Here is a 24950-nt window from a genome sequence, read left to right on the forward strand (position 1 = left end):
CAACAAACACTGCACATACGCAGTTTCCAACGTTCCCCATATGCGCAGTTCTCAATGTGCACCGCACATAAGCAGTTGCTGGTGGTTCCACAGATGCGCAGTTCCCAATGCGCGCCACACCTGCGCAGTACATTCCAAAATCCGATACAGTCAGCTTCAAGCATTTCAGATAAGGGATTTTCAACCTGTGATAGATTTTCATTACTAATTTGTAGAATATTCCATACTTCAGCTACATGGGGCAGGATTCTCCGTTTCAGAGACTAAGTGCTGACGCCGATGCAGAATTTGTGGACTTTCATGACAGCAAAACTGACACAGAACCTGGATCGATTCAGCAACTGTGGAGGGGACAGCAGTGACGCCACATGGAACACAATCAATTCCAAAGAAAAATGGTGTGGGATTCACCGGGTTCGTGATTGACACTCGGGGGGGCTGACAAGCTGCAGCCACATTTACACATTATAATCCCCACACACTTATCCTAGTCAACGAGGTGGCACTGGTTGTGCTGGAGCACGTCCATACAGCTGATGGGTCAGATGGGGCCAGAGGACACCTAGAGGGGTGACCTGAGTTCACAGTGGGCTGGTTTAGCACACTGGGCTAAATCGCTGGCTTTTAAAGCAGACCAAAGCAGGCCAGCAGCACGGTTAAATTCCTGTACCAGCCTCCCCGAACAGGTGCCGGAATGTGGCTACTAGGGGCTTTTCACAATAACTTCATTGAAGCCTACTCGTGACAATAAGCGATTTTCATTTTTCATTTCATTCCAATGGCATGTGCAGCTGCATGGCTGCCTTTCCGGCTGAGGCAATGGTGTTCTGTGTCTGTCCACACCGACTCCACAGTCCACCTCCTGACCATCCCTCGTTACTCCCCACCAGGCCTGGCAGAAGCCCCCTGGCCAGCGGCATGACTGTCAGCAAACTATGGCGCTGTTGGACACTTTCCGTTGCCCACTCTCTCTCCCTCAGTAGCCAGAATGCTGGTTTCACGATTTTTAAAAGCACTAGTGAACCATACCTTTGGGAACTCGGCCCATCAGGGGCAGAGCATCAAGGATGCTCCGGAGAATGCCGGGTCAGGCCCACTAATGTTGCAAACATGTCTAGTGTACGTGTGTTCCAGGCCACATTGATGCCGTTGTCTAGGTGCCGGAGAATAGTGATTTGGCATCAAATCGGCGCCCGCCGTGATTTTAGCGTCGGAACCTATTCTCCGCCCAATTGCGTTGCACGATTTCAGGGTCAGCCATCGGAGAATCCCGCCCATGTTATTTCCCATTCCAATGGGAACTTTCTGGAATCTAGGGTATTTTAGAAAACTATAGGCAATGTGTCTGCTATCTGAGCAGCTATTATCTGGAGACATTAATATGTTTTAAATAAATGATCTAATCCTTTGGCTAAAATAGATGAGAAGGATTGCAAAAAAATGCAAAATTTCAAGGACACTGTGATAAATCCTGAATGTGTAAACTGGAAAAATCAATTGTTTTAATACTGACATTAAGACAAGGCCCCACTAAGTATGGCCTTGGGCTACTGTTGGTAAGAATTCAGACCATTAATGAAATAGATCAAAGAATACTGCCCTAGGTTAATCTGTACTGATGAGCTAGCTAACACCAGGAGTTACTCATTTCCACACACCACAGCTCTTGCTGGCCCTCAGCAGACTTCTGTCTGAAATAGTTTCATCATTTTGAAGGGGTGTGATTAGAATCCATAAAAACCCAAATTGGATGTGAGACAGGAGTTTCATACTGAGGAGTTGTTTGTCACTAAAACGAGCTTTGTTTCTTATCATTGTGGTTATGTGGATATGTTTACTAATAAAAAAAGGTCCCAATATGATTAGATTGACTTTTCAGCAGTTTTGAATAATGGAATGTAATTCATTTGGAGATTTCATGTTACTTACCTTTAAAAAAACAGACTGCCAGAAGTAATTGATCAATGGGCCATTTCAGTTAAAAATAAAACTTTGCATTTCTTGTGTCTTTCATGACCACAGGAAAGCTAGTGAAGTATTTTTAAAGTATGATCTCTGCAGTAATGTGAGCAATGCGACAGGCAATTTGCATATAAAAAGCTCCCACAAACAACTGCCCTTGCAATTGGAAAGTTGTTTCAAGTAGTGTTGCACAGGGCTAGGTGTTGGAACCCTTGCTGTTTGTGTTTTATATTAACACGATATATATGGAGTGGGCGATAAAGTGGCAGATGGAATTGAACACTGAGAAGCAGGTCAAACAGTTATAGGGAGAAGTACACAATAAATGGGAATATACTAAGGGGTAGATGAAATGAGAGATTTTGGATTACAAGTACACAGGTCCCTAAATGCAGCAGTTCAAGGAGACAAGGTTGTTAAGATAGCATATGGAATACGCTGTCCTTTGTCGTGTTATGTACTCTGGGATAACAGGTTGCAACTGTATGCAGATTCAACCAAAAGATACTCCAGACTTTGAAGTTAGTTCAATCTGATTTATTGAACAGTAGCACAGTTAGCAGTTCTCTATGAGTTCGGCTCTCTGCTAACCTAAGTGTGATTACTCTGTCTGACTGAACCAGACTAGCTCTTAGCCACGTGCTGGAGGTGTGATACTGTACATACACCCTGACTGACTCTGTAGATGTTCATCAGTGGAAAGAGACGGAGTGTAAGTGCCTTTGATAGTGAGATACCACCCCTGAGTGTCCTGCCTGCTCATTGGTCATGTCCTGTTCTCTGTGTTCATTAGCTGCCTGTCTGTATATCATTATCTGCATGTCTGCATATCATGACATCCTTCATTGGCAGAGGTATAGAATATAAAAGTAAAGAGACAAATATTGGAATTGTATAAAACACCGGTGAAGCAACAATTGGAATACTGTGTGCAGTTCTGGTCGTCACATGACAGGACGGACATTATTGCTCTGGAGAGAGTACAGAGGAGGTTGACAACAATGTTGCCAGGACTAGAAAAGTGTAGCTATGAGAAGAGATTAGATAGGTTGGGGTTATTTTCCTCGGAACAAAGAAGGCACGAGGAAGAACTATTTTACACAGAGGGTAGTGGGAGTCTGGAATTCATTGCCCGAGTTGGTGGTGGAGGCAGAGACCCTAAACCCTTTTAAAAGGTACCTGGATCTGCACCTTATGTGGTCTAAGCTACAGGGCTATGGACTGAGTGCAGGGAGGTGGGATTAGAAAGCGTTCAGGATGTCCTCGGGCTGGCTTGGACAAGATGGGCCAAATGGCTGTAACTTTTCTATGATTAATAACAATGTGAGAGTGATTTGTGATGGTGACTGAGGGAAGGATTGGGCTTATCTGCCCAGCTCGGCTTCTAAACAGTGTTGTAGGATCTTTTACCTTCATTTGAGAGGAAAAAAGGAGCCTTGGTTTAATGTCTCATCCAAAAGATAGCACCTCTATGTAGCAACCGATTAGCATGTCCCTGGATCATCAACCTTGAATTCTGCACTGAAGTCCTAGCTAAGCCCCCAGGATTCTGTCGGGTTGAAGGATCACTCATCCACCAGTCAAGAGCTGGCGGAGAACCCCATCAATTTAATTGAGGAGGCCCAATGGAATCAAGTGTCTGGTGCTCACTGTCCTGCCTACACTGCGATTGAAGTCTCCAGTGGCAGAAGTCCTGCCTGCCGAAAATAACCACTCAATCAGACTCCAGCAGCTTCTCATGTCAACATTGCCCGCTGCAGTGGTGGTAGCTAGAAGCAATGCACCCTTCAGAGGCCCAGGCCCATTGTGTTATCCCAGTAGATAGATAGATAGAGAATAGAGAAATACAGCACAGAACAGGCCCTTCGGCCCACGATGTTGTGCCGAACTTTTGTGCGAGGTTAATCATAGATCATAGAATTTTGGACACTAAAGGGAATTTAGCATGGCCAATCCACCCAACCTGCACAGCTTTGGACTGTGGGAGGAAACCGGAGCACCCGGAGGAAACTCACACACACACGGGGAGGATGTGCAGACTCCACACAGACAGTGACCCAAGCCGAAATCGAACCTGGGACCCTGGAGCTGTGAAGCAATTGTGCTATTCACAATGCTACCGTGCTGCCCTTAAGAACAAATTAATCTACACTCCATTATTCTACCATAATCTATGTACCTATCCAATAGCCGCTTGAAGGTCCCTAACATTTCCGACTCAACTACTTCCACAGGCAGTGCATTCCATGCCCCCACTACTCTCTGGGTAAAGAACCTACCTCTGACATCCCCTCTATATCTTCCACCATTCACCTTAAATTTATTCCCCTTGTAATGGTTTGTTCCTCCCGGGGAAAAAGTCTCTGACTGTCTACTCTATCTATTCCCCTGGTCATCTTATAAACCTCTATCACGTCGCCCCTCATCCTTCTCCGTTCTAATGAGAAAAGGCCTAGCACCCTCAACCTTTCCTCGTAAGACCTACTCTCCATTCCAGGCAACATTCTGGTAAATCTCCTTTGCACCTTTTCCAAAGCTTCCACATCCTTCCTAAAATGAGGTGACCAGAAATGAGGGAGGGTTGTGGGCCACATAGAGTTGCCAGGGGGTGGGGCATTGGTGTCCACTCACTCGAGCTGTCCAGTGTAGGTCATTGACCTTTTACGACACTGGAGGCCAGTTCTCCTGGTAACGCTCCCAGAGCTTACTGCCGCCACCACCCTGTGGCTCACCCTCCGGGACCTCAGCAGAACAGGACATCCCTCCTGGACTCCACCACGTCTAGGAGCCTAGCCAGGTCCGCATAATTGAATCTTGTACCAGTCTTCTCGGCGTCATGGTTGCGAGCTGGCGGTGTAAGAGCTGTTTAAGCGCTGCTCGACCTTTTTAGCAGGGGGCTGGCAAACCCTGTCCCAGAGAATCAGCTGGCGAGTCTTCATTTGCAGCAAGAAGCCTGTGGGGCTTCATTATGTGGACCAATTAATGTTGAATAGTGCTGCCAGTTTTGCTGGCCCGAGCGGTGGGAAGCTCACGACAGTTCCCTCTCGTTATCAGACTTAGAAATCTTTCCGGAGAATTGCGTCCACTGCTTTCTGCAGTAGAGAATTCCAAAGTCTCATAATCGTTGAACGAAGAGATCTTTTGTCTCGATCCTAAATGGTCAACCTCCTATGTTGCAAGAAGGGATGGCAAGAATATCAGATGGCACCAAAACAGGACTGGTCACATCTGCAGGTTAATGGCCAAGAGTTTTCACTCGGGATATCGTTGAGAAAATGCATATAAGTTCAAATGTAAAGTCTCTCATGAATCAGCACAATCAAACAGTGTTAGCGGGAAAAATCAATTATTGACTGAAACATGTGTTTCAAGATTATTGAATTAAACCAATTAAAATAAATAATTGTAGCAGCTTAAAAAAAGCCAATCAATGGTTTAATTTGATTGCTGGTCACGGGTTTAATATATCAAGGACAGTCCAATTAACTGAACTCAACTCCTGTAAACTGAATTTGAAGTAATTGTAGAATCAGACTTGTGGGAGGTTTCATTTAACTGCTGGTCACAGAGGTTTCAGGTTATTAACAATGGGTTAATATCACCCTGGTGCTTGTGAACCCACAGTTCTGAGTGAAACATTTTGAATACACCCGAACAGGCAGTCGGTGGAAACAGGTTGTGGCAACTTGAGTGCTAATGATTTTAGGCATGACTCTTTTCTATGATCGTTTGCATTATTTGAGTTGATCCTGCCGAGATTGCACTCATACTCGGAAGGAAACCACATGCAAACACCAGATCAAGTTGCAGTCTTTCCTGTCATCATTAAGTTTCCCACTTACGGATCACACTGCCAGAAGCAGAGTTATGATGCCTTTGCTGTACCTCAATGGCCATTATAAAAGCAAGAGCTCCCTCTAGTGTCAGGCCCATTGCAGTCAAATATATTAAAGTCAAAGGTATTGGGTGCTTTTATACTGAGCAGCTTCCTTGAGAAGACAGCTAAATTGGTCCATAGAAAATGTAAAATGCATCTTCTGAATACTAAAAAATACAAGCAGAACACTCATTTGAGGAAGTAGAGGTCTATTTTGTCCTGAAATCAAACAAAACAAAATCCAAGCCATTTATAAATATCCTCAATGGTTCAATATATATTATCTCACAAAAAAGCAACATTTTCCTGCCCTTGGTGACCCGAACAGCAGGGGAACAGGCTTGGGAGAGATGGCCATTCTGCCACAAAGGAATCCTAAGGACAATTAGCGATGGGCAATAAATGCTGGCCTAGCCAGCAATGCGCACATCCCGTACCATAGTGCACTGATACTCATGGGGCAATTTCTTTCCACGTAATAAAAAGGAGCAGCTCCTTTCTTCCATTTACTGTCCCTGACTCTACTAGCAGATAAGGCCTGCTGGCATTCTGACAGGAGCCTCGGTAATAAAGGCAAAATCAGAGGCCAGGTGATACAGTCAAGAATCCAGCAAAGCCCTTTGCGGTGAATTCAGAATATTTAATGGGACTGGAAGGTCCAGGAGTGCTCCTCAAGGCCACACAAGGAAAATCTGAGTCCCTGCGGATCAATGATCCATTCCCTCCACTCCCACGAGAATCTCACAGCATCCTTTGTCCTGGGCTTACCGTGTTGCCTCAGTCTTCGCTCAAGCAGCAGGTGGCCACCTGCGGTCAGCTTCTTCATTCTGCTCAAACGGTGGTTTATATACATGGTTGTAGATTGTTGGAAAGCTCTTAAATTGTGCGCATCACTGATAAAGTTAGCAGTCACAACTTCAAAGTGCAGTAAGAATCACTCCCTGTGATATGGAATTGGCGTCATATGAATAAGATCGCGTAGGAAAAGTAGGTTTTCTTCTTAAACGACATCAGTGAACTAGTTGGATTTATTTTAGGGCACTCTTACAATTGTGTGGTCACTTTTACTGATGGCAGATTATTCTTTCAAAAACCTTTTGAGCGCTGGTGCAGCTAAGCAAGTGGATGGAAATTATATCAAACTTCTTGCGCTAATTCCTGGTAACTGTGTCACGCAGCAACACGTGGAAGACTGTTATTTCACAGAAGGAACACGGCGGAAAAAAAAACCTAAACATTTATTAAACCACATTTACATGCGAGATCAGAGCTGTTTGCATTACAGCAGAATCCAAATAAATGCGTAATTAATTGCCAAATAGGTTCAGTTATACTGTACATGGTATAAATTTGAATGAATGGTATGGAATGGGAAGGTACCACTTCTTGATGTTTTTCTCAATTCTATTGTGCCTGCTTTCCTTAGCCTATTGTGACATTACAGGTTGCAGTATTAAATTAAATTTGGAGGCCCCTGTATCAATCCTAGAGAACCGTCAGAACAGCTCTATCTCGTATCCTTCGTTTCCTCTTCTTTTCTTTGAATCTTTCAGTTGCATCAGCAAAAAAAGTCACATCTTCTTTAGCTTCTATTTCCCTTTGTAAAAATTGTAGTCCAGCCGTATTGAAGCCAATGACATCCTGTTGCAGAAGAGAAATAGAAATGAAAAACAGTGAAGTGAGAACTTCAAATACATTTGTGAAACATCCTTGCAGCTGTCAATTTGTTTAACGAGTGGCACCAGGAATTTCCAATCCCTTCGATGCTTTTCAGGCCAAAAACAAGCTCACAACATATTACGTGCAATATTGAACCTGCAACCCATAAGATGAAATGCAACAAACTGCCAGTGTATTATCTGTGGGTGGCACGGTAGCACAGTAGTTAGCACTGTTGCTTCACAGCGCCAGGATCTCAGGTTCGCTTCCCGGCTTGGGTGACTGTCTGCGTGGAGTCTGCAAGTTCTCCCCGTGTCTGCGTGGGTTTCCTCTGGGTGCTCCAGATATTATTATTAATATTACTGTATTACTATTATGCCATAAATAAAATATTTGTATGATACTCTTCTACAAAGTCGGAGTAACTTTGCTCCATGTTTTCACACATATGAAAACCACATCTATGGAAGCAATAGGATCAGGTCCAGAGTTCCAAATATTCCAGTGCCCCCTCAATCCTCAGTTCCCTCTGGAAGGCCCCATCGGTAGACCTGTCATTAATTAGCTTTTCAGGCAAAAAGGACCCAAGAGGCTATGTGATCCTCCCAACTCAGATGCATGCACGTAGAATATACATAATTTTAAACGACAAATAATTTACGGATCATTGACCAAATTATTCACACTGCTTTCTGTATCTTGCTCAAGTGGGCCGGGGTGGGGTGGTCTAACCGGAGTGCCTGTTATCTTCCTGCAGCTTCTTGGGTCTGTTTCCTGCAATACCTATTTTGTACACTGTGCTTCATCGCTTCCTTGTTTGTTGCCTTGCACAATTTTCAGCAATACTTCATTTTCCAGCATATGCTCCATTGAGCACAAGCTCTTTCTGCAGCAATGCTAAATGTCTCAAAAGGAATACATTTTTTGTATTTCCCTCACTCTAACTTGATTATACAAATAAACTAAGTTACTGTCCATAATAATGTTCACAAAACACGAGCCTATTACGAGAACAAAGATGTGCCTTTCTTAGTCCAAAACAGTAATGCTTATTTTGTATTCTTTAATACATCGTTCACAAAAATGACAAATTTTTGTAGACTTCTATAATAAATACAGCTTTGTTAAAAATGTAATAAAATTGTTTATTTATATCGACTTCACTTAGTGATCAAGCCAAGCGTCAGGAAAACAATGTTTGTTTTAAAGGATCTAGATTTATATTGATAAAATTTTAAAAATAAAAATTAGAAATAAGGTATAGTTTTAAGTGGGTTCAATTTAGCGTTTCAGCATAAGGAAGGGTAAACCTATTATTAGATTCCTGCTGGACAAAGGTTTTTGTCTGTGTTGGGGTTTTGGGTTTCATTTCAAATTGTGCTTCTATTGTGCTTACAGAATTTGTGGAGTGAAGAGTAAATAAAAACTGGCAGAAAAGTAGTCATTGCTTAACAACTGGGGCATCGGGCAGCAGGGTAGCATGGTGGTTAGCATAAATGCTTCACAGCTCCAGGGTCCCAGGTTCGATTCCCGGCTGGGTCACTGTCTGTGTGGAGTCTGCACGTCCTCCCCCTGTGTGCGTGGGTTTCCTCCGGGTGCTCCGGTTTCCTCCCACAGTCCAAAGATGTGCGGGTTAGGTGGATTGGCCATGCTAAATTGCCCATAGTGTCCTAATAAAAGTAAGGTTAAGGCGGGGGTTGTTGGGTTACGGGTATAGGGTGGATACGTGGGTTTGAGTAGGGTGATCATGGCTCGGCACAACATTGAGGGCCGAAGGGCCTGTTCTGTGCTGTACTGTTCTATGTTCTATGTTCTATCTTTCAAGTAGGAAGGCTTTTGAATTTAGTTTTTAGCTGAATTAATTTGCAGTTGAAGATAGGATGCCAGGGAATGAACATCTCTCAACTCTGCCAAAAGAAAATTTGCACAGGGCAAGGGTGCTGCACAAAAAGGCAGACTTCCCAAAGAACCTGGTATGTCCAGACAACTAGCGAACTGGGACAGAAAGTGTGTTTTGGGAAGACTGAAGTTAAGGGAACAGAGACCAAGAAGTATGAACAATGTTCTGTTCAGGAGAATTCAAGGGAAAAGCAGATAAAGTGGTCTGAGTTAAAAGGACAACTTCAGTAAGCAGATTTAAAGTGGAAAAGCAGACTTCAGGTAAATCAAAAGTTTGGTGACATCTTAATACTGTCTGGGAATCGATCGTTAAAGCAAGTTTGAAGGGAAGGAAATCCTGAGGCAGCACGGTAGCATTGTGGATGGCACAATTGCTTCACAGCTCCAGGGTCCCAGGTTCGATTGTGGCTTGGGTCACTGTGCGGAGTCTGCACATCCTCCCAGTGTGTGCGTGGGTTTCCTCTGGGTGCTTCGGTTTCCTCCCACAGTCCAAAGATGTGCAGGTTAGATGGATTGGCCATGCTAAATTGCCCTTAATGTTGGGTGGGGTTACTGGGTTATGGGGATAGGGTGGAGGTGTTGACCTTGGGTAGGGTGCTTTTTCCAAGAGCAGGTGCAGACTCGATGGGCCGAATGGCCTCCTTCTGCACTGTAAATTCTATGAAGTGGGAGATGTAAAACCTGGATGCTGGATTCCTTGTCAAAAGTGGAGCGGAAGCTTCGTTCAAAAAAAAAACCCCCGGAAATCCTGGAGTAGAGAGAGAAATCCTTGTTTAAGAGAAAAAATGAAAGTGTGTCTTTTTGAAAGTGGAAGTTGAAATCATTTGTCTGGAAGCCGGAGTTCAGTGAGACAAGGTGGCTCACGGTATAAGAATCACCTGGTTCAGAGTGGAGTGTGTGTCTTACCACAACCAGCCAGTGTGTTTAAAGGGACTGTGTGTTACTGAGACCATTATTGCTTAAGATATACTTTGTAACCTGTATTAACCTTAAAATAGGTGTATAATTGTGAAGCCAAGGGGGGAGTAAGAGTACTGTATCATGTTTTCAAATGTTTTCATCTTGTTGAAGATTAATTAGTGTTCCTCCACATTTTCTAAAAAGAAAGTTACGATCTTTTGAGCCAGGGTTTCATTCTGGGACCATCCCATCCAGTATAACACCAACTGGAATCATAACACAAGTGTGAAAGAAGTCCTTCCAGGAGCACAGTGTGACTTCCTTGCGATATTTTTCAACATAACAGATTGTTCACAGTTCCTTATGAATAGAAAGTGCTTTTGAAAACTCCTCTGTAACATTGTGTGCTTTATAATGTGTTTCCTGCATGACTCCTAATGCCCACTCGATAAAGGAAAGCTCATTGTAATATTGTCCCTGAATGGAATTATTTTGCTCATTGTACAACTTGTTAGTTTTCTTTAAGGACGTCATCACTTTTTGAAGTTTCATTGCTGCTTGTTTACTTGCAATTTACTCGGTTTGTCCTGATACACTCTTGGTTAGCTGTGGAAGAACAGCAATCTTACCTTAATATCAATGATTTTTCCGATTGTGTTTTTTCTCAAACTGTCGATAACTGTAAGGAGCATCTGATTACTTGTGATTTGCCCAAAATGAATCCTGATGAAAAAAGAGAATTGGAGACAGTTGATTAAGTTTTGCACTGCCCGTGTCCAAATTGATTTTTGCCCTGTTTTAAAGTTAGTCATTCAAGCTAATCCATTCCCTTCTGAAAGTGTCAAAGGGAACAAGGTGGTTAACTTTGGTGGTGGGGGGGGGGGGGGGGGAGATGGGTGTAGGAAAGGGAATCAAAAAACATTTGTATCTAAATACCAACCTCAGTAGGAAGAAAAGGCAGCGGCAAACGAGTTCAACCTCTAGGGAAAGTTGAATGTACTCATTAAATAGAGAGAGCAGGTCGGGAATGTAGGAAAAGGGTAGGACGAGCAGGGATTCCTCCATTTCACTAGAGAGGATCAAAGACAAAAATGATCAGAATATTATCTAAAATTGCAAATACGCACAATTCAAAGTTTGCTTCCTATATATCCCCTAATTTTATGACTATCCAATCTCCATCAGTTCAAGCCACTAGTGAATATTTGCAAGCATTGTTATTGCCATGGTACCAGAATGTTTAAGTATGGGTGGCACGGTAGCACAGTGGTTAGCACTGTTGCTTCACAGCTCCAGGATCCCAGGTTTGATTCCCGATTTGGGTCGCTGTCTGGTGGAGTCTGCACATTCTCCCCGTGTCTGCATGGGTTTCCTCCGGGTGCTCCAGTTTCCTCCCACAGTCCAAAGATGTGCAGGTGAGGTGGATTGGCCATGCTAAATTGCCCTAAGTGTCCAAAAAACATTTGGGTGTGGTTACTGGGTTACGGAGATAGGGTAGAGGTGTGGGCTGAGGTAGGGTGCTCTTTCCGAGAGCTGGTGCAGACTCGATGGGCCGAATGGCCTCTTTCTGCATTGTAAATTCTATGATTCTATGTACCAAAGTAATAACTCTTTGGGGTTAAGAAAAGTGGACTGTATTCATCTTATATAGGTTACTTCCGAATATTTAATAAACTAAACCAACAAATCGCACAGTTTGGAAGCAATTTTACAAATGTAGGTCTACCATGGGTTTGTAACATAGTAGTTCATCCCAGTTGCTAAGCCAAGAGAGACAACACCATCTGGGGAATTAAAGTGCGAAGTTGAAGCGTCTCCTGCCATTGTGTTGCATTTGGGACGAGCAGGTCACTGGAATTGTCTGGTCAGGAATAGAACATAGTCAGTACAACATGCTGACTGTTCTTCCTCTTCCACCACCCAAAAAATGCACATACGTTAGAAACTTTTCGCACAGCAGTAGAATTGGAGCAACTAAAAATAAATCTATTCTCATGGTGCAAACTGGGTTACAACCACTTGTAGTGGATTTGAAGTCAAGAAGCTGAATTAGATCGGGCATTTCATAAACTCAGGATATCCCAAAAATAATTATTAAGACAAGTGACTGGATAATATGTAATAATGTAATGTTGGTTGAGGGGAAAAATATTGGCCAGGACACCAGGAGAATCCGTGTGCATCTTCTCAAATAGAGTGACATAGGATTTTTTTTACATTTACCCAAGAGGGCAGACACTTCAGAGTTATGTCTCACGCAAAGAACAGCACCTCAGACAATGTAGTTCTCCTGCAGCACTGCACTGGATTGTCAAGCTAGTTTATGCGCCCAGGTATCTTGCATGGGCCTCAGGTTCCATCAGCATCCGACTCGGATGCAAAGGTTCATATGATTCAGAAGTCTGTTGATTTAATTTGCGACAAGTTTGATGTGAAAGTCCATATTAAATCATTACTCACCTTGATTTGACTTTCCGAATAACATCCAAAACATAGCGGGATGGCTGGGAAAAACATAAGAAATTACTTAAAATACCAAAACCAGCCCACATGTAGAATTCTTCAATACAACACCAGCTGAATTCTATCTGCCACAAACAATATGGGCAGCACGGTGGCACAGTGGTTAGAACTGTTGCTTCACAGCTCCAGGGTCCCAGGTTCGATTCCCGGCTTGAGTCACTGTCTGTGTGGAGTCGTGCACATCCCCAGGGTCCCAGTGTCTGCGTGAGTTTCCTCCGGGTGCTCCGGTTTCCTCCCACAGTCCAAAGATGTGCAGGTTAGGTGGATTGGCCATTCTAAATTGACCATAGTGTCCGTAAAGGTTAAGTTACGGGGATAGGGTGGAGGCGTGGGCTTGAGTAGGGTGCTCTTTCCAGGGGCCGATGCAGACTTGATGGGCTGAATGGCCTCCTTCTGCACTGTAGGGATTCTATGATTGTGATTCAATTTGCTTTCTTCCATGAATAGTTTAAATTGCTTTAAAATTAGCTCATTGCCACAGATAACAGAAACAAAAAATTTTGGAATTGACAATTTTCTTTGTCATTATTGACAAAATTATTTTGGCAAAGTGGTACGTCTTCCAATTAAAGGAAATATCCGGATCTAACATTGGGAGTAACAAGAGCTATAAATACAGTAAGTGCACTTCAGGCAGGCATTTATATCCCTCCAGAGAGGCAGAACACAAATGTAATAATTTTAACTTAAAAATAGTTCCAAAATAAAATTTTAACCATTTGGCATTCGCATGCAAAATCTATTTTTCCGCTGACTGCATTCTCTCTTGGAGTCATAGAGGTCTATAACACAGAAAAGGCCTTTCGGACCATGGCGTCTGCGCCAATCAAAAACAACCACCCTATTCTAATCCCATTTTTCGGCAATTGTTCCACAGCCTTGTATGCCTTGGCATAGCAAGTGCACAGCTAAATACTTAAATGTTATCAGGGTCTCTGCCTCCACCACCCTTTCAGACTGCGAGTTACAGACACCACCATCATCAGGGTGAAAAGGTTCCCCCTCACATCCCCTCTAAATTCCCTGCCCCTTACCTTAAATATATGCCCTCTGGTCATTGATGCCTCCATCAACGGGAAGAGTGTCTTCCTATATTTCCAATTAATCTCTCTTCAAAGCTAAAACTCTCCAGACCAGGCAACATCCTGGTAAATATCCTCTGCACCATTGCCAATATTATCACACCCCTCTTATAACGTGGATTCCAGACCTGCAGACAATAATCTAGCTGTGGCCTAACCAATGTTTTATATAGTTCCAGCATAATCTCCCTGCTCTTAAACTCTATGTCTCAGCTAATCAAGGCAAGTATACCATAATCCTTCTTAACCACTGTATCCATCTGCTCTGCTACCTTAAGAGACCAGTGTACCTGCACACCAAGGTCCCTCTGATCCTCGGTGCTTCCCAGGGTCCTGCCGTTTATCATGTATTCCCTTGCCTTGTTTCGTCCTATCTAAGTGCATCACTTCACACTTATCTAGATTGAATTCCATTTGGTACTGATCAGCTCATCTGACCAGCCCGTCTATATCCTCCTGTAATCTAAGTCTATCCTTCTTCTCTATTTACCTCCGCACAAATTTTAGTATTTTAGTGTCATCTGCGAATTTACGGATCAACCGTCCTATATTCGTGTCTAAATCATATTTGAGTAAAGAACCTACCTCTGACATCTGTCCTATATCTATCTCCCCTCAATTTAAAGCTATGTCCCCTCGTGCCAGACATCACCATCCGAGGAAAAAGGCTCTCACTGTCCACCCTATCTAATCCTCTGATCATCTTGTATGCCTCAATTAAGTCACCTCTTAACCTTCTCTCTAACGAAAACAGCCTCAAGTCCCTCAGCCTTCCCTCATAAGATCTTCCCTCCATACCAGGCAACATCCTGGTAAATCTCCTCTGCACCCTTTCCAATGCTTCCACATCCTTCCTATAATGCGGCGACCAGAATTGCAAGCAATACTCCAAATGCGGCCGCACCAGAGTTTTGTACAGTTGCAACATGACCTCATGGCTCCGAAACTCAATCCCTCTACCAATAAAAGCTAACACACCGTACGCCTTCTTAACAACCCTCTCAACCTGGGTGGCAACTTTCAGGGATCTATGTACATGGACACCGAGATCTCTCTGCTCATCCACACTACCAAGAATCTTCCCATTAGCCCAGTACTGTCTTCCTGTTATTCCTTCCAAAATGAATCATCTCACACTTTTCTGCATTGAACTCCATTTGCCACCTCTCAGCCCAGCGCTGCAGCTTATCTATGTCCCTCTGTAACTTGTAACATCCTTCCGTACTGTCCACAACTCCACCGACTTTAGTGTCATCTGCAAATTTTCTCACCAATGCTTCTACGCCCTCCTCCAGGTCATTTATAAAAATGACAAACAGCAGTGGCCCCAAACAGATCCTTGTGGTACACCACTAGTAACTGGACCCCAGTCTGAACATTTCCCATCAACCGCCACCCTTTGTCTTCTTCCAGCTAGCCGATTTCTGATCCAAACTGCTAAATCACCCTGAATCCCATGCCTCCGTATTTTCTGAATAGCCTACCGTGGGGAACCTTATCAAACGCTTTACTGAAATCCATATACACCACATCAACTGCTTTACTCTCATCCACCTGTTTGGTCACCTTCTCAAAGAACTCAATAAGGTTTGTGAGGCATGACCTACCCTTCACAAAACCATGTTGACTATCTCTAATCAAATTATTCCTTTCCAGATGATTATACATCCCATCTCTTATAAACCTTTCCAAGACATTTCCCACAACAGAAGTAAGGCTCACTGGTCTATAGTTACCGGGGTTATCTGTTTGGTCACCTTCTCGAAGAACTCAATGAGGTTTGTGAGGCACGACCTACCCTTCATAAAACCATGTTGACTATCTCTAATCAAATTATTCCTTTCCAGATGATTATACATCCTATCTCTTATAAACCTTTCCAAGACTTTTCCCACAACAGAATTAAGGCTCACTGGTCTATAGTTACCGGGGTTGTCTCTACTCCCCTTCTTGAACAAGGGGACAACATTTGCTATCCTCCAGTCTTCTGGCACTATTCCTGTAGACAAAGATGACTTAAAGATCAAAGCCAAAGGCTCAGCAATCTCCTCCCTAGCTTCCCAGAGAATCCTAGGATAAATCCCATCCGGCCCAGGGGACTTATCTATTTTCACACTTTCCAGAATTGCTAACACCTCCTCCTTATGAACCTCAAGCCCTTCTAGTCTAGTAGCCTAAATCTCAGTATTCTCCTCGACAACATTGTCTTTTTCCTGTGTGACTACTGATGAAAAATATTCATTTAGCACCTCTCCTATCTCCTCAGACTCCACACACAACTTCCCACTACTGTCCTTGACTGGCCCTACTCTTACCCTAGTCATTCTTTTATTCCTGACATATCTATAGAAAGCTTTAGGGTTATCCTTGATCCTACCTGCCAAAGACTTATCATGTCCTCGCTTGGCTCTTCTTCGCTCTCTCTTTAGGTCCTAGCTAACTTGTAACTCTCAAGCGCCCTAACTGAACCTTCACGTCTCATCTGTAAACCACTAACTGCTAGGACTCCACCACTGATCCCTGAGGGACCTCACTGAATACAGGCTTCCAGTCAGAAAAACACCCCTCAACCATCACCCTCTGCTTCCTGCCGCTCAGCCAATTCTGGAATCAATTTGCCAAATTTTCTTGGATCCCATGGGCCTTCACTTATGAGCGGTAACTTACTGATGTCAGCTTTGAAGCCCCACCTACCAGATTATAGTAGAACTCGGCTGGTAATGGGCTGAGAAATTTGAGTTCCAACCCCATCATCTTTTCCAGAGGGCCAACCCAGTGTATGCTCACGAAGGCCATGCAAGTGACAGCCAAGGAGGGAAATATAGCTCCTGCTGTGATTTGTCTGGTAGACAGGTTTGGGGTGGCGCTGTCTGTTAGACTCTAGCATGCAACTTTCAATGGTCGCAGTAACAAGCTTGAAGAAATAACTGGCAAGGAGTCTCAGTGGATGAACATGCACAGGCTCCAGCAACATTATGTAAACCTTTGCGAGACAGATATCTTCAGGTTGCGCTACTTCCTCCTGCTTCAGCAGAGACCTGCCTTCCAAAAAGGCGGTAGGCAGAGTCCTGGAGCAGATCTCCATCTGTTCAGGTACGCTCGGAAATCAGGAAGTATGCTGCTCTCCCTAAGGCACTGTCTCCCCAAAATCAGAAAACTGGTTAATGAATATACTCTGATTTTGTATGAGGATGAAGTCAACAAAATAACTCTAAACTGCGATGTTCATGGTTAAATAGCATAGTGTTTACAAACTAGGACAAAAATGACAAACGTGCAGAAAGAATTAGAACTACTTACTGAGATGTTTCCATAGGCAGTCAGTATTGGGTTAGTGGGCAGTGGCAGCTGGAAAGAAAATAATTATACAAGTTATTTTGTTTTCCAGGTATCTCAAACATGATACAAGGAGAGATAATCACTCCCACCTCTGACAAACTTTGAAGTTTTAGATCTTACTCTTTGCTTTCTTTGCAGATACTATCAGACTTGCAAAGTGTTTCCCACAGTTTTGGTTTATTTCAGATTTTGAAAATCAGCAGTATTTTTTAATTCCCCACCTCGGATTTGAAGAAGCGATTGCACATATTGTCCTGTATGTAATGTATACTTATTTTCCATTAATACGTTCACCAAAAGTTAGGATAGGAAAAATCGGTATAATTAATTTTTTTAAAAAATGAAGGCACCATATCCTGTTTATACCACTGGACCGTACAAACAACATCCAACGATTCACTTGAAGAAAGAAAATGCAAAAACTGGAAATCTGAAATAAGAGCAGGGAGATGTGGGAAACAGAAGGCCACTCAAATCTGCCAGGGGGAAAAAGTAATGCCAACATTTTGGTACTGATTCTGCATCAGAAATGAAAACCAAGAACAAGGGGCGCGATTCTCCCAAAGGGAGACTGAGTGCCGACACCGGAGTGAAAGGAGTATTTCACTCCTATTCCCCCCCCCCCCCCCCGGGGGGGGGGGGGGGGGGGGGGGGGGGGGAATGGGCGAGGAGCGGCGTTGCGAGAAACTCAGCCGCCGGGCCTGACGCTTGCGTCAAAGCGGCGCACCGAGAATGACGGGGCCGACGTGACGTCAGCCGCGCATGAGCAGGTTGGCCGGCTCCAACCCAGGCATGCGCGGTTGCCATCATTCCCTCCGCTGCCGCGCAAGACGTGGCGGCCTGATCTTGCGGGGTGGCGGAGGGGAAAGAGTGCGTCTCTTAGAGACGCCGGCCCGACGATCGGTGGGCACCGATCGCAGGCCAGTCACCTCACGAGCACGCCCGTGGTGCTCGATCCTCTCTCCGCCCCCCACAGGCCCCACACTTACCTGTTGCGCGATGTTCACGCCGGCAGCGACAAGGTGTGGTTGCCGCTGGCGTGAACCCGCCGGGGTCGGCAGGCCGCTCGGCCCATCTGGGACGGAGAATCGCCGGGAAAAACGGCGAGTGCCGATTCTCCGAGCGGTGTGTCGCAAAACACGACACGCCATTTTTTTGGGGGGGGGGTGGGAGAATCGCGGGGGGTGCCAGGCCGGCGTGGCGTGATTCGCCCGGCCCTCCCGTGATTCTCCCACCCGGCATGGGGAGCGGAGAATCGCACCCAAGTATTTTGGTGCGGTTAAAAAATAAAATAAGAGGGGTAAAGAAATAGCAGATAAACTAATCAGAAATAGTTAATGCAAAACAAAAATAAATAGTTAATGGATTGAATGACCTGCTTCATAGAAAACTATTCAATGGTTGAAAGGATTAACAGTGAGGTGATGAAAAGAAACTGAAAGAACAAAAGAACATGGAAATAGTTAAGACGGTGAAAAGGTGTAGCAGAGGGTAACACAAAAGCTGAGTATTTGTATTTATTTTGCACTCTTTTCACCTGACATTTAAGGCTATCCCTTTGTAGATCTGCTTGCGAACATTTTTGCCTAGTTAATGTGGACCAGTTCCCCTTTTATCTCACTGAATTTTGCTTCCCCACCACCCCCAGTCCAGCAGATTCTTGACTAGTTGGACAGTCGGATTTGCATATCTTAATGGATGATCTGCAGTCAGGCATCAGGCCAAATTGTTTAGGGGAATATTAATTATAGGTTGGTGAATGTCTTGGTGACAATGGGCTTAAACGTCTGATGGTGGCTTGTTTTTCAGGCCTTGACCACACATGAGTCTGAATCGAATACTCCAGCATGATCTTCAGGAAGTGGCATGCTAATTGGTCACCTCCACTGTCCAATTAAGGACTGCGGGCAGGGTGGCTGAGGCTGGGAAACAACGGCACTGTGCAGCCAGAAAGTAGAACAAGAGACTGCCTCAAAACTGGAGCTGCAGACTTTGGCACCAGGGAGAGAGATGGGTTAGGACTCGGTTTAATTGATAGGCTGGTGGCCAATTATTTGGCCCAAAAGGTTGTGCTCTACCTGGTAACAGGTGATGATTGGATCCTATCCTACGGGAATGTTTTTCAGAATCCCAAGGTTTCAGTTTTTATTCTAGCAGCAGAACCAACTATATCTCTCTCCAAAAAGCCTGCTGTTAGTATTATCTCTCTCCAGAATGCCTGGGAGTACTGCATATCTGAAACTACAAAGGCCTGAATATAAACCATGAACTGAAAGCAAAGTTTGAAGTGAAGTAAGGTGTCGCCCCAGAAAGCTGAGAGTACTGTATTTCTAAGCTACAGAGAACTGAATGAATGAAACTGCAGAGAAGATCATTACACGCTGCAAAACAGAGTCTTTAACCTGCAAGCATGCTGTGAAGAAAGGTGTGCTAAAACATAATGTGAAACAAAGACTATTTTTCCTTTCATTTATGATTATTACCCCTTTCCACCCTTCTGTGTTTGTCTGTCTTGTGTGTGTGTGTGTGGAGGGTGGGGCAGGTTAAAGTGGGGATTACGAATTAGCTTATAGTTAACAAGTTGTATTTGCTGCATATTTCATTATAATTCTTATTATAAATAAACAGCAATCCTGCTACATACAAACCTGCGCATTAGCCCAGGGTATTGTAACACCTCCAGCCCCATTATTAGGGCATGGAGACTTCAGCTCTGATGGCCACCGCTGTGGTACTCTGGGCTCAACACTCAGCAGAAAGTCGCTCCGACACCTGGGAGATCCTGGATGTGTTTTTTCCTTCCCTGCATTAGGCCCTTAGCTGATAATTAGTGGCTATCCACCAATGCCAGGTAAGTAGCCACTGCCGTTGTCCAACCATAACTAGCAAGATTTTCTGGGGGAAGAAACATGTTGGTCTGCCAATCTGACACCCTAACCTCCAAGGTTGCTCCCACTCCTGCCTTCAAACCGGCCTCCGTGGGACTGGGAGGATTCTTCCATTTAAGTATATTCCAGAAAGGCTATTCACTGAGCTGGGTGGCATTCACATTACAATGTTTTAGTAAATAATTGTCCAACTAAGGAATTATTTAATCACAATATGAACAGTTCCAACCTTTTTGCCTGCAAGTTTACAAGCATGACTGTATTCCTCCAGTTTCTTGGTCTCTTCCCTGTAGAGTACAATGGCTTCCATGATACGTTCAGCCTGCCAAGAACATTAATAGCTGAGTACAGTGGGGCTCACAGTTCTCATTTTGAAAAGCACAAGAGTATGCGGTCAAATTTGTAAAACATTAGGTTCCACACACTTACAGCTTTAATGGTTTCTATAGTCTTCTTCCCAGCTAAACCAGCTTCCCCTTCTTTCTCTCCAGGAACCTGTTACGATGAAAGTCAATTTCAGTGAAAACTGCATTGTTTCATAAACAGTAGACTGACAGACCCTACAATAGTAATGCAGACATCACAAGTCAGATAAATGAATAATAAAAAAATTATGAAATAGCAGAAATCCTTCACAGAGAGAAACAATTTTCATATCTGCCTGACATCTAATTCTGCAATCTTTGTTGGTACACGGAGTTCTAGAGGAGGTGTAGAAAAATCTTCCACTTGTATTCAGCTAATACTGCCAATAGGTTCAGTGAACAATCAGGACAACGCTACCAGGATCAAATTTAGTGAGCAGGGTGGTCATCCATCGAAGTTCACCCACATTAGTATCATACGTTCAAGGATTTTAGCAAGACTTCCAATAGAAAACTGTAAAGAACAGGAACTTCAGAAAACCATATTTTATGTCAAAAATGACTGTATTTACCAAGTGGATTTAACTGCATAAGTTTCAAAAAGAATAACAGTACTATTAAGTTACCTGATCAGCAGTTAGAAAATGGCCGAGCATTTACATAATTTTACCTTGCAACTTACAAAGTTATCAGAAGGGAGTCATCGGGCCCAAGTGTTCGCGCCGACGCAAACCGGGCCCAGGCACGATGGATTCTGGCCCCGACAGGGGGCCAGAATGGCGCTGGAGTAGTTCACGCTGCTCCAGCCTCCTTACGCAGCGCCAAATGGGCACAGCGCCAACCTGCGCATGCACAGTTGGGCCGTGCCAACCTGCGCACGTGCAGGGGACTTCTTACGCGTGCCGGCCCCTACCCAACATGGGGTCTGTGTTCAGGGCCCGCCGCACCAGAAAGTAGGCCTGGTTTGGGGGGGGGGGGGGGGGGGGGGGGGGGGGGAAAGAGGCCGGCCCGCCGATCGGTAGGCCCCGATCGCGGGCCAAACCCCATCGGAGCCCCCCCCCCCCCCCCCCCCCCCCCCCCCCCCCCCGGTGAAGGAGGCCCCCCCCCCCCGACTGTTCCCACAGAGTTCCCACCGGCAACAATCAGGGGTGAACGGCGGCGGCAGGACTCTGTCATATCGGCGTGGCCTCTCGGCCCATCCAGACCGGAGAATCGGCGGCTCCACCGATTCCAGCGGCCCGCCAAACGTGCCGCGCAAATGCCGCTGATTCTCCGCACCTCGGAGAATCCTGCGCCGGTGTCGTGGCACAGTTCCGGCGATTTTCCAGCCCGGCGCGAGACTCGGAGAATCGCCCCTACGGTGTCTAGAAGCAGTCCACCTGTTCGATCAGCTTAAGCAAATGGGAACGCCCATTCCCTAAACTAATCACAGACATCCAGAGGTAGGTGTGGATCAGCCGTTTGGACAATGGACCCTTGCTTATAAGAGGGCTCCACTGACTATTCCATCCAATCACTTTAAACTAGTGTTTTTCAAACTTTTTCCCCGGGATCCATTTTTGTCAACCGGCTGACCTTCGTGACCCACGTATGCTGAGTTTCGTGACACATGCCACTTTCACTTGCCTTTAATGTGAAAGGGGAGCATGGTTGGTTCTCACAATCTCACTTGAATCAGGTTCAAAGAAGGGGAGGGCAAAGCAGATGCAGACTTCAGCCAGTTTCTTTGTGCCGCCTTCATCTTTGTGACAACGGGAAATCCGACCTCACATGTCATGAAGGGCAAATAGCAACAAAATGTTCATTTTACTCAGCACTGGATACTCCTGGGAGATGCTACTCCAGAATGTGGACAGCCCCATGGGCTTTTGGCATGTTTTCAACATGATATCACAGGAAAGCAGTGTCGTCTTTTAACTTGGAGTCATTTGTAATTTAATAATGAACTCTGGGGTCTCAATCTCAAAAGGAGTTTTTTGCCCACCACTTCTCTTTCAAAATCATCTTCTCCCATTCCCCAGTACTTCCCTGCATATAACACACATGGGCCTTGCATCCTTAGTTGTGTGGCCACCTAAAATGGCATCCAGCAAGGGATGCTGGGAAAAATCGTCAAGGGTATGGACAAGCAGGCTGCAGAACAGAACAAAGTAGCAGCTCAGGCTTTGCAGACTTCAAACAATTTCACAGGTTGTTGCGAACGACATAAGCAAATAGCCATCTCCAGGCCATCCCAGGAACAATAGAACTGTCCTGTCATTCACACTTGTTTACCAGACACAGCTGCATCTAAATTCCTGATGCATCCAACACCTTCAAGCATGGCCACTGTGTCCACCCAAAAATTGATATGGCAACCCCTGATGGGACTTGATCGATCAGGCTGATAGAGCCCTGATCAATTGATTGACAAATGACCCAGAGACCGCCCACCAAAAGAGTCACGAAATTCAAACAGCATAAAAGTTTCTGCATTCATTCTTTCTCTTGGAGCAGCAGCAACCAACAATGGTGACTTCCACCGGCCGATAAAGGGCCAACTTCGCTACCAACAGAAGGAAGACCAGAGCCAGAAGAGAACCAGATTGATAACCAACTAACGGAGACTACAAGACCGGAACTACAGATAACAGGCTGTATCTGCCTAGGACTTGTTGGTCACTGCCAAGTTAAGTTAAGATCTTGAAACTATTAGTGTATAGTGTAACCTATGATTCGGGTGTGTGATTGAATAACCAGAACCATTGTGTGCGTGTGAATAAATATTGTTCTGTTTTCTAAACTGAGTCACACTTGTCCACTGTATACGGGTCAAGACACACTGTGGTTTAGACAGGCGCAACAGTTGCATCGGCACAATTGACAAAACCATACCTCAAGAGATCATCTTTATTCCTGCTTTGTTCTTGAATTAAGTTTCTTCTTTGTAGGCTGTTAACCAGAGGCCCTGGAGCTCCTTACAGAATTAACACTAGCACTGTTCTGTTCTCCGCTATATTCTTCTGAGCAGCTCTTTCCAGCAGATTCTGTTGCGAGATACGATCCAATAGGCACACTGCCTATTTGAGTCTCTGACCCTCTCTTATTTTGAAGAAAACAATCCATCTTTGCAGTCTGCAGCCTTGCTTGCCAGCAGCTAGAAAATGGAAGCAGCTCTGCTCCGTGATTTGGCGCCCAAAAGCACGTACATGAAGGGCACTTGACGACAAGTGTACGTGTAGGGTGCGTGACCTGGTCACTGCTGCTGCTTCTGGCCAAAGGCTGCACACACCCTCATTTATTCTCAATTAAAAGGTAGCAGTGGCCGCCATTCTCAATTTAAAAGCTGGTTGCAGCCGTTGGTAGATTTACCCACGATCGGGACCACCGCAGGAACAGCACGACCGATCACTCCGTGGCGCTCCCAACACCCATCCTTGACCCACCTACGAGTCGCGACCCGCACTTTGAAAAACTCTGCTTTAAACTATGGACCTGAAATAAGAGTTCCTTAGCTACCTAAATACTTGGTAACTGGCTAATTTCTGAATGGAGGTCATGTAGTAACAAACGAACCCTCTGTGTTTGAAAAAACTTTTTCCAAGGTCATTATCAGACAGGCCATGAGTGGGGAACAGTGAGAACTCATTGTCTCTCACGCTGTTCTCTCCAGCCATTTTGCAAGCTTGAACCTCCCTGTATTTGACCAGCCAAATACTACAGACAGCGTCTTCAACATAAACCACACCACTGCTGACTTTAAACCAAACCACTGCCGACTTCAGAGGAAAAGACAGAGATAGCCTGTCAAGACTTTAAATTGCCTCTCCGCAGCCACCATTAAAAAATTCACCGAGCATAGCCGGAAACCATCCAGCGCATCAACTTACAGGATCCATTTATGATTGACTTTTCTTTGGACATTCTTAAACAATTTAATTTACCCTCCGTCCTCATAACCTAATTCCGTGTGCATAGGAGTCTCTTGGATGAAAGTAGGAGTTGGAACATTTTAATTAATTTTTTTAATCTATCGGATGTTAAGGAGAATAAACACTATATTCTTTTCTTTTAAAATTTAAAACAAAACCTGTTTGGGTGTGTCTTCTACAGTCACAGCACTGAAACAGTCATAAACGCACTAAATTGAGGGATAACTGATAAGTGCATACTATAGAAGAACGAACCAAAAGCAAGTCTTTACCTTATTCAGCTATAATTTCAAGCGTGTTGAGCAGAGACAAACTCTTCCAGCTCATTTCCCTCCAAAACACCAGGCAGCCAATGCTGGCCAATTCTTCCTCTTAGAGAATCGAGTATAATTTGCTAATCAACATCCAGCACCAATTTGCCTTGTTACCTTCAAGTACTGGGTGTGTAACATTCACCATATGGAACATTCTATATTCTAACAGTGAGAACCATTTTACCGCTTCTCACCTGGCCATAGCATGAGACATACTTCCAGAATCTGTTC

The 24950-nt window shown here is 44.6% G+C and overlaps 1 protein-coding gene across 3 annotated transcripts in view; it reads right to left on the bottom strand.

Annotated features, from left to right (window-relative positions):
* Positions 1–7058: 7058 nt before the first annotated feature.
* The window catches only part of wdr3 (WD repeat domain 3), a 77891-nt gene continuing 59999 nt past the window's right edge, over positions 7059–24950 (bottom strand). For all 3 annotated transcript variants that reach the window (XM_038801990.1, XM_038801989.1, XM_038801991.1), the window contains exons 21-27: positions 20559–20624; positions 20359–20451; positions 17203–17250; positions 12758–12801; positions 11238–11366; positions 10927–11020; positions 7059–7480 (exon numbers count right to left, since the gene is read on the bottom strand). In XM_038801990.1, coding sequence (XP_038657918.1) covers positions 7325–7480; positions 10927–11020; positions 11238–11366; positions 12758–12801; positions 17203–17250; positions 20359–20451; positions 20559–20624 — 630 coding nt within the window. In that variant the 3' untranslated portion in view covers positions 7059–7324. The remainder of the gene's footprint in view (positions 7481–10926; positions 11021–11237; positions 11367–12757; positions 12802–17202; positions 17251–20358; positions 20452–20558; positions 20625–24950) is intronic.

Source organism: Scyliorhinus canicula, chromosome 7, assembly GCF_902713615.1.
Source record: "Scyliorhinus canicula chromosome 7, sScyCan1.1, whole genome shotgun sequence".
Taxonomy (NCBI): Eukaryota; Metazoa; Chordata; class Chondrichthyes; order Carcharhiniformes; family Scyliorhinidae; genus Scyliorhinus; species Scyliorhinus canicula.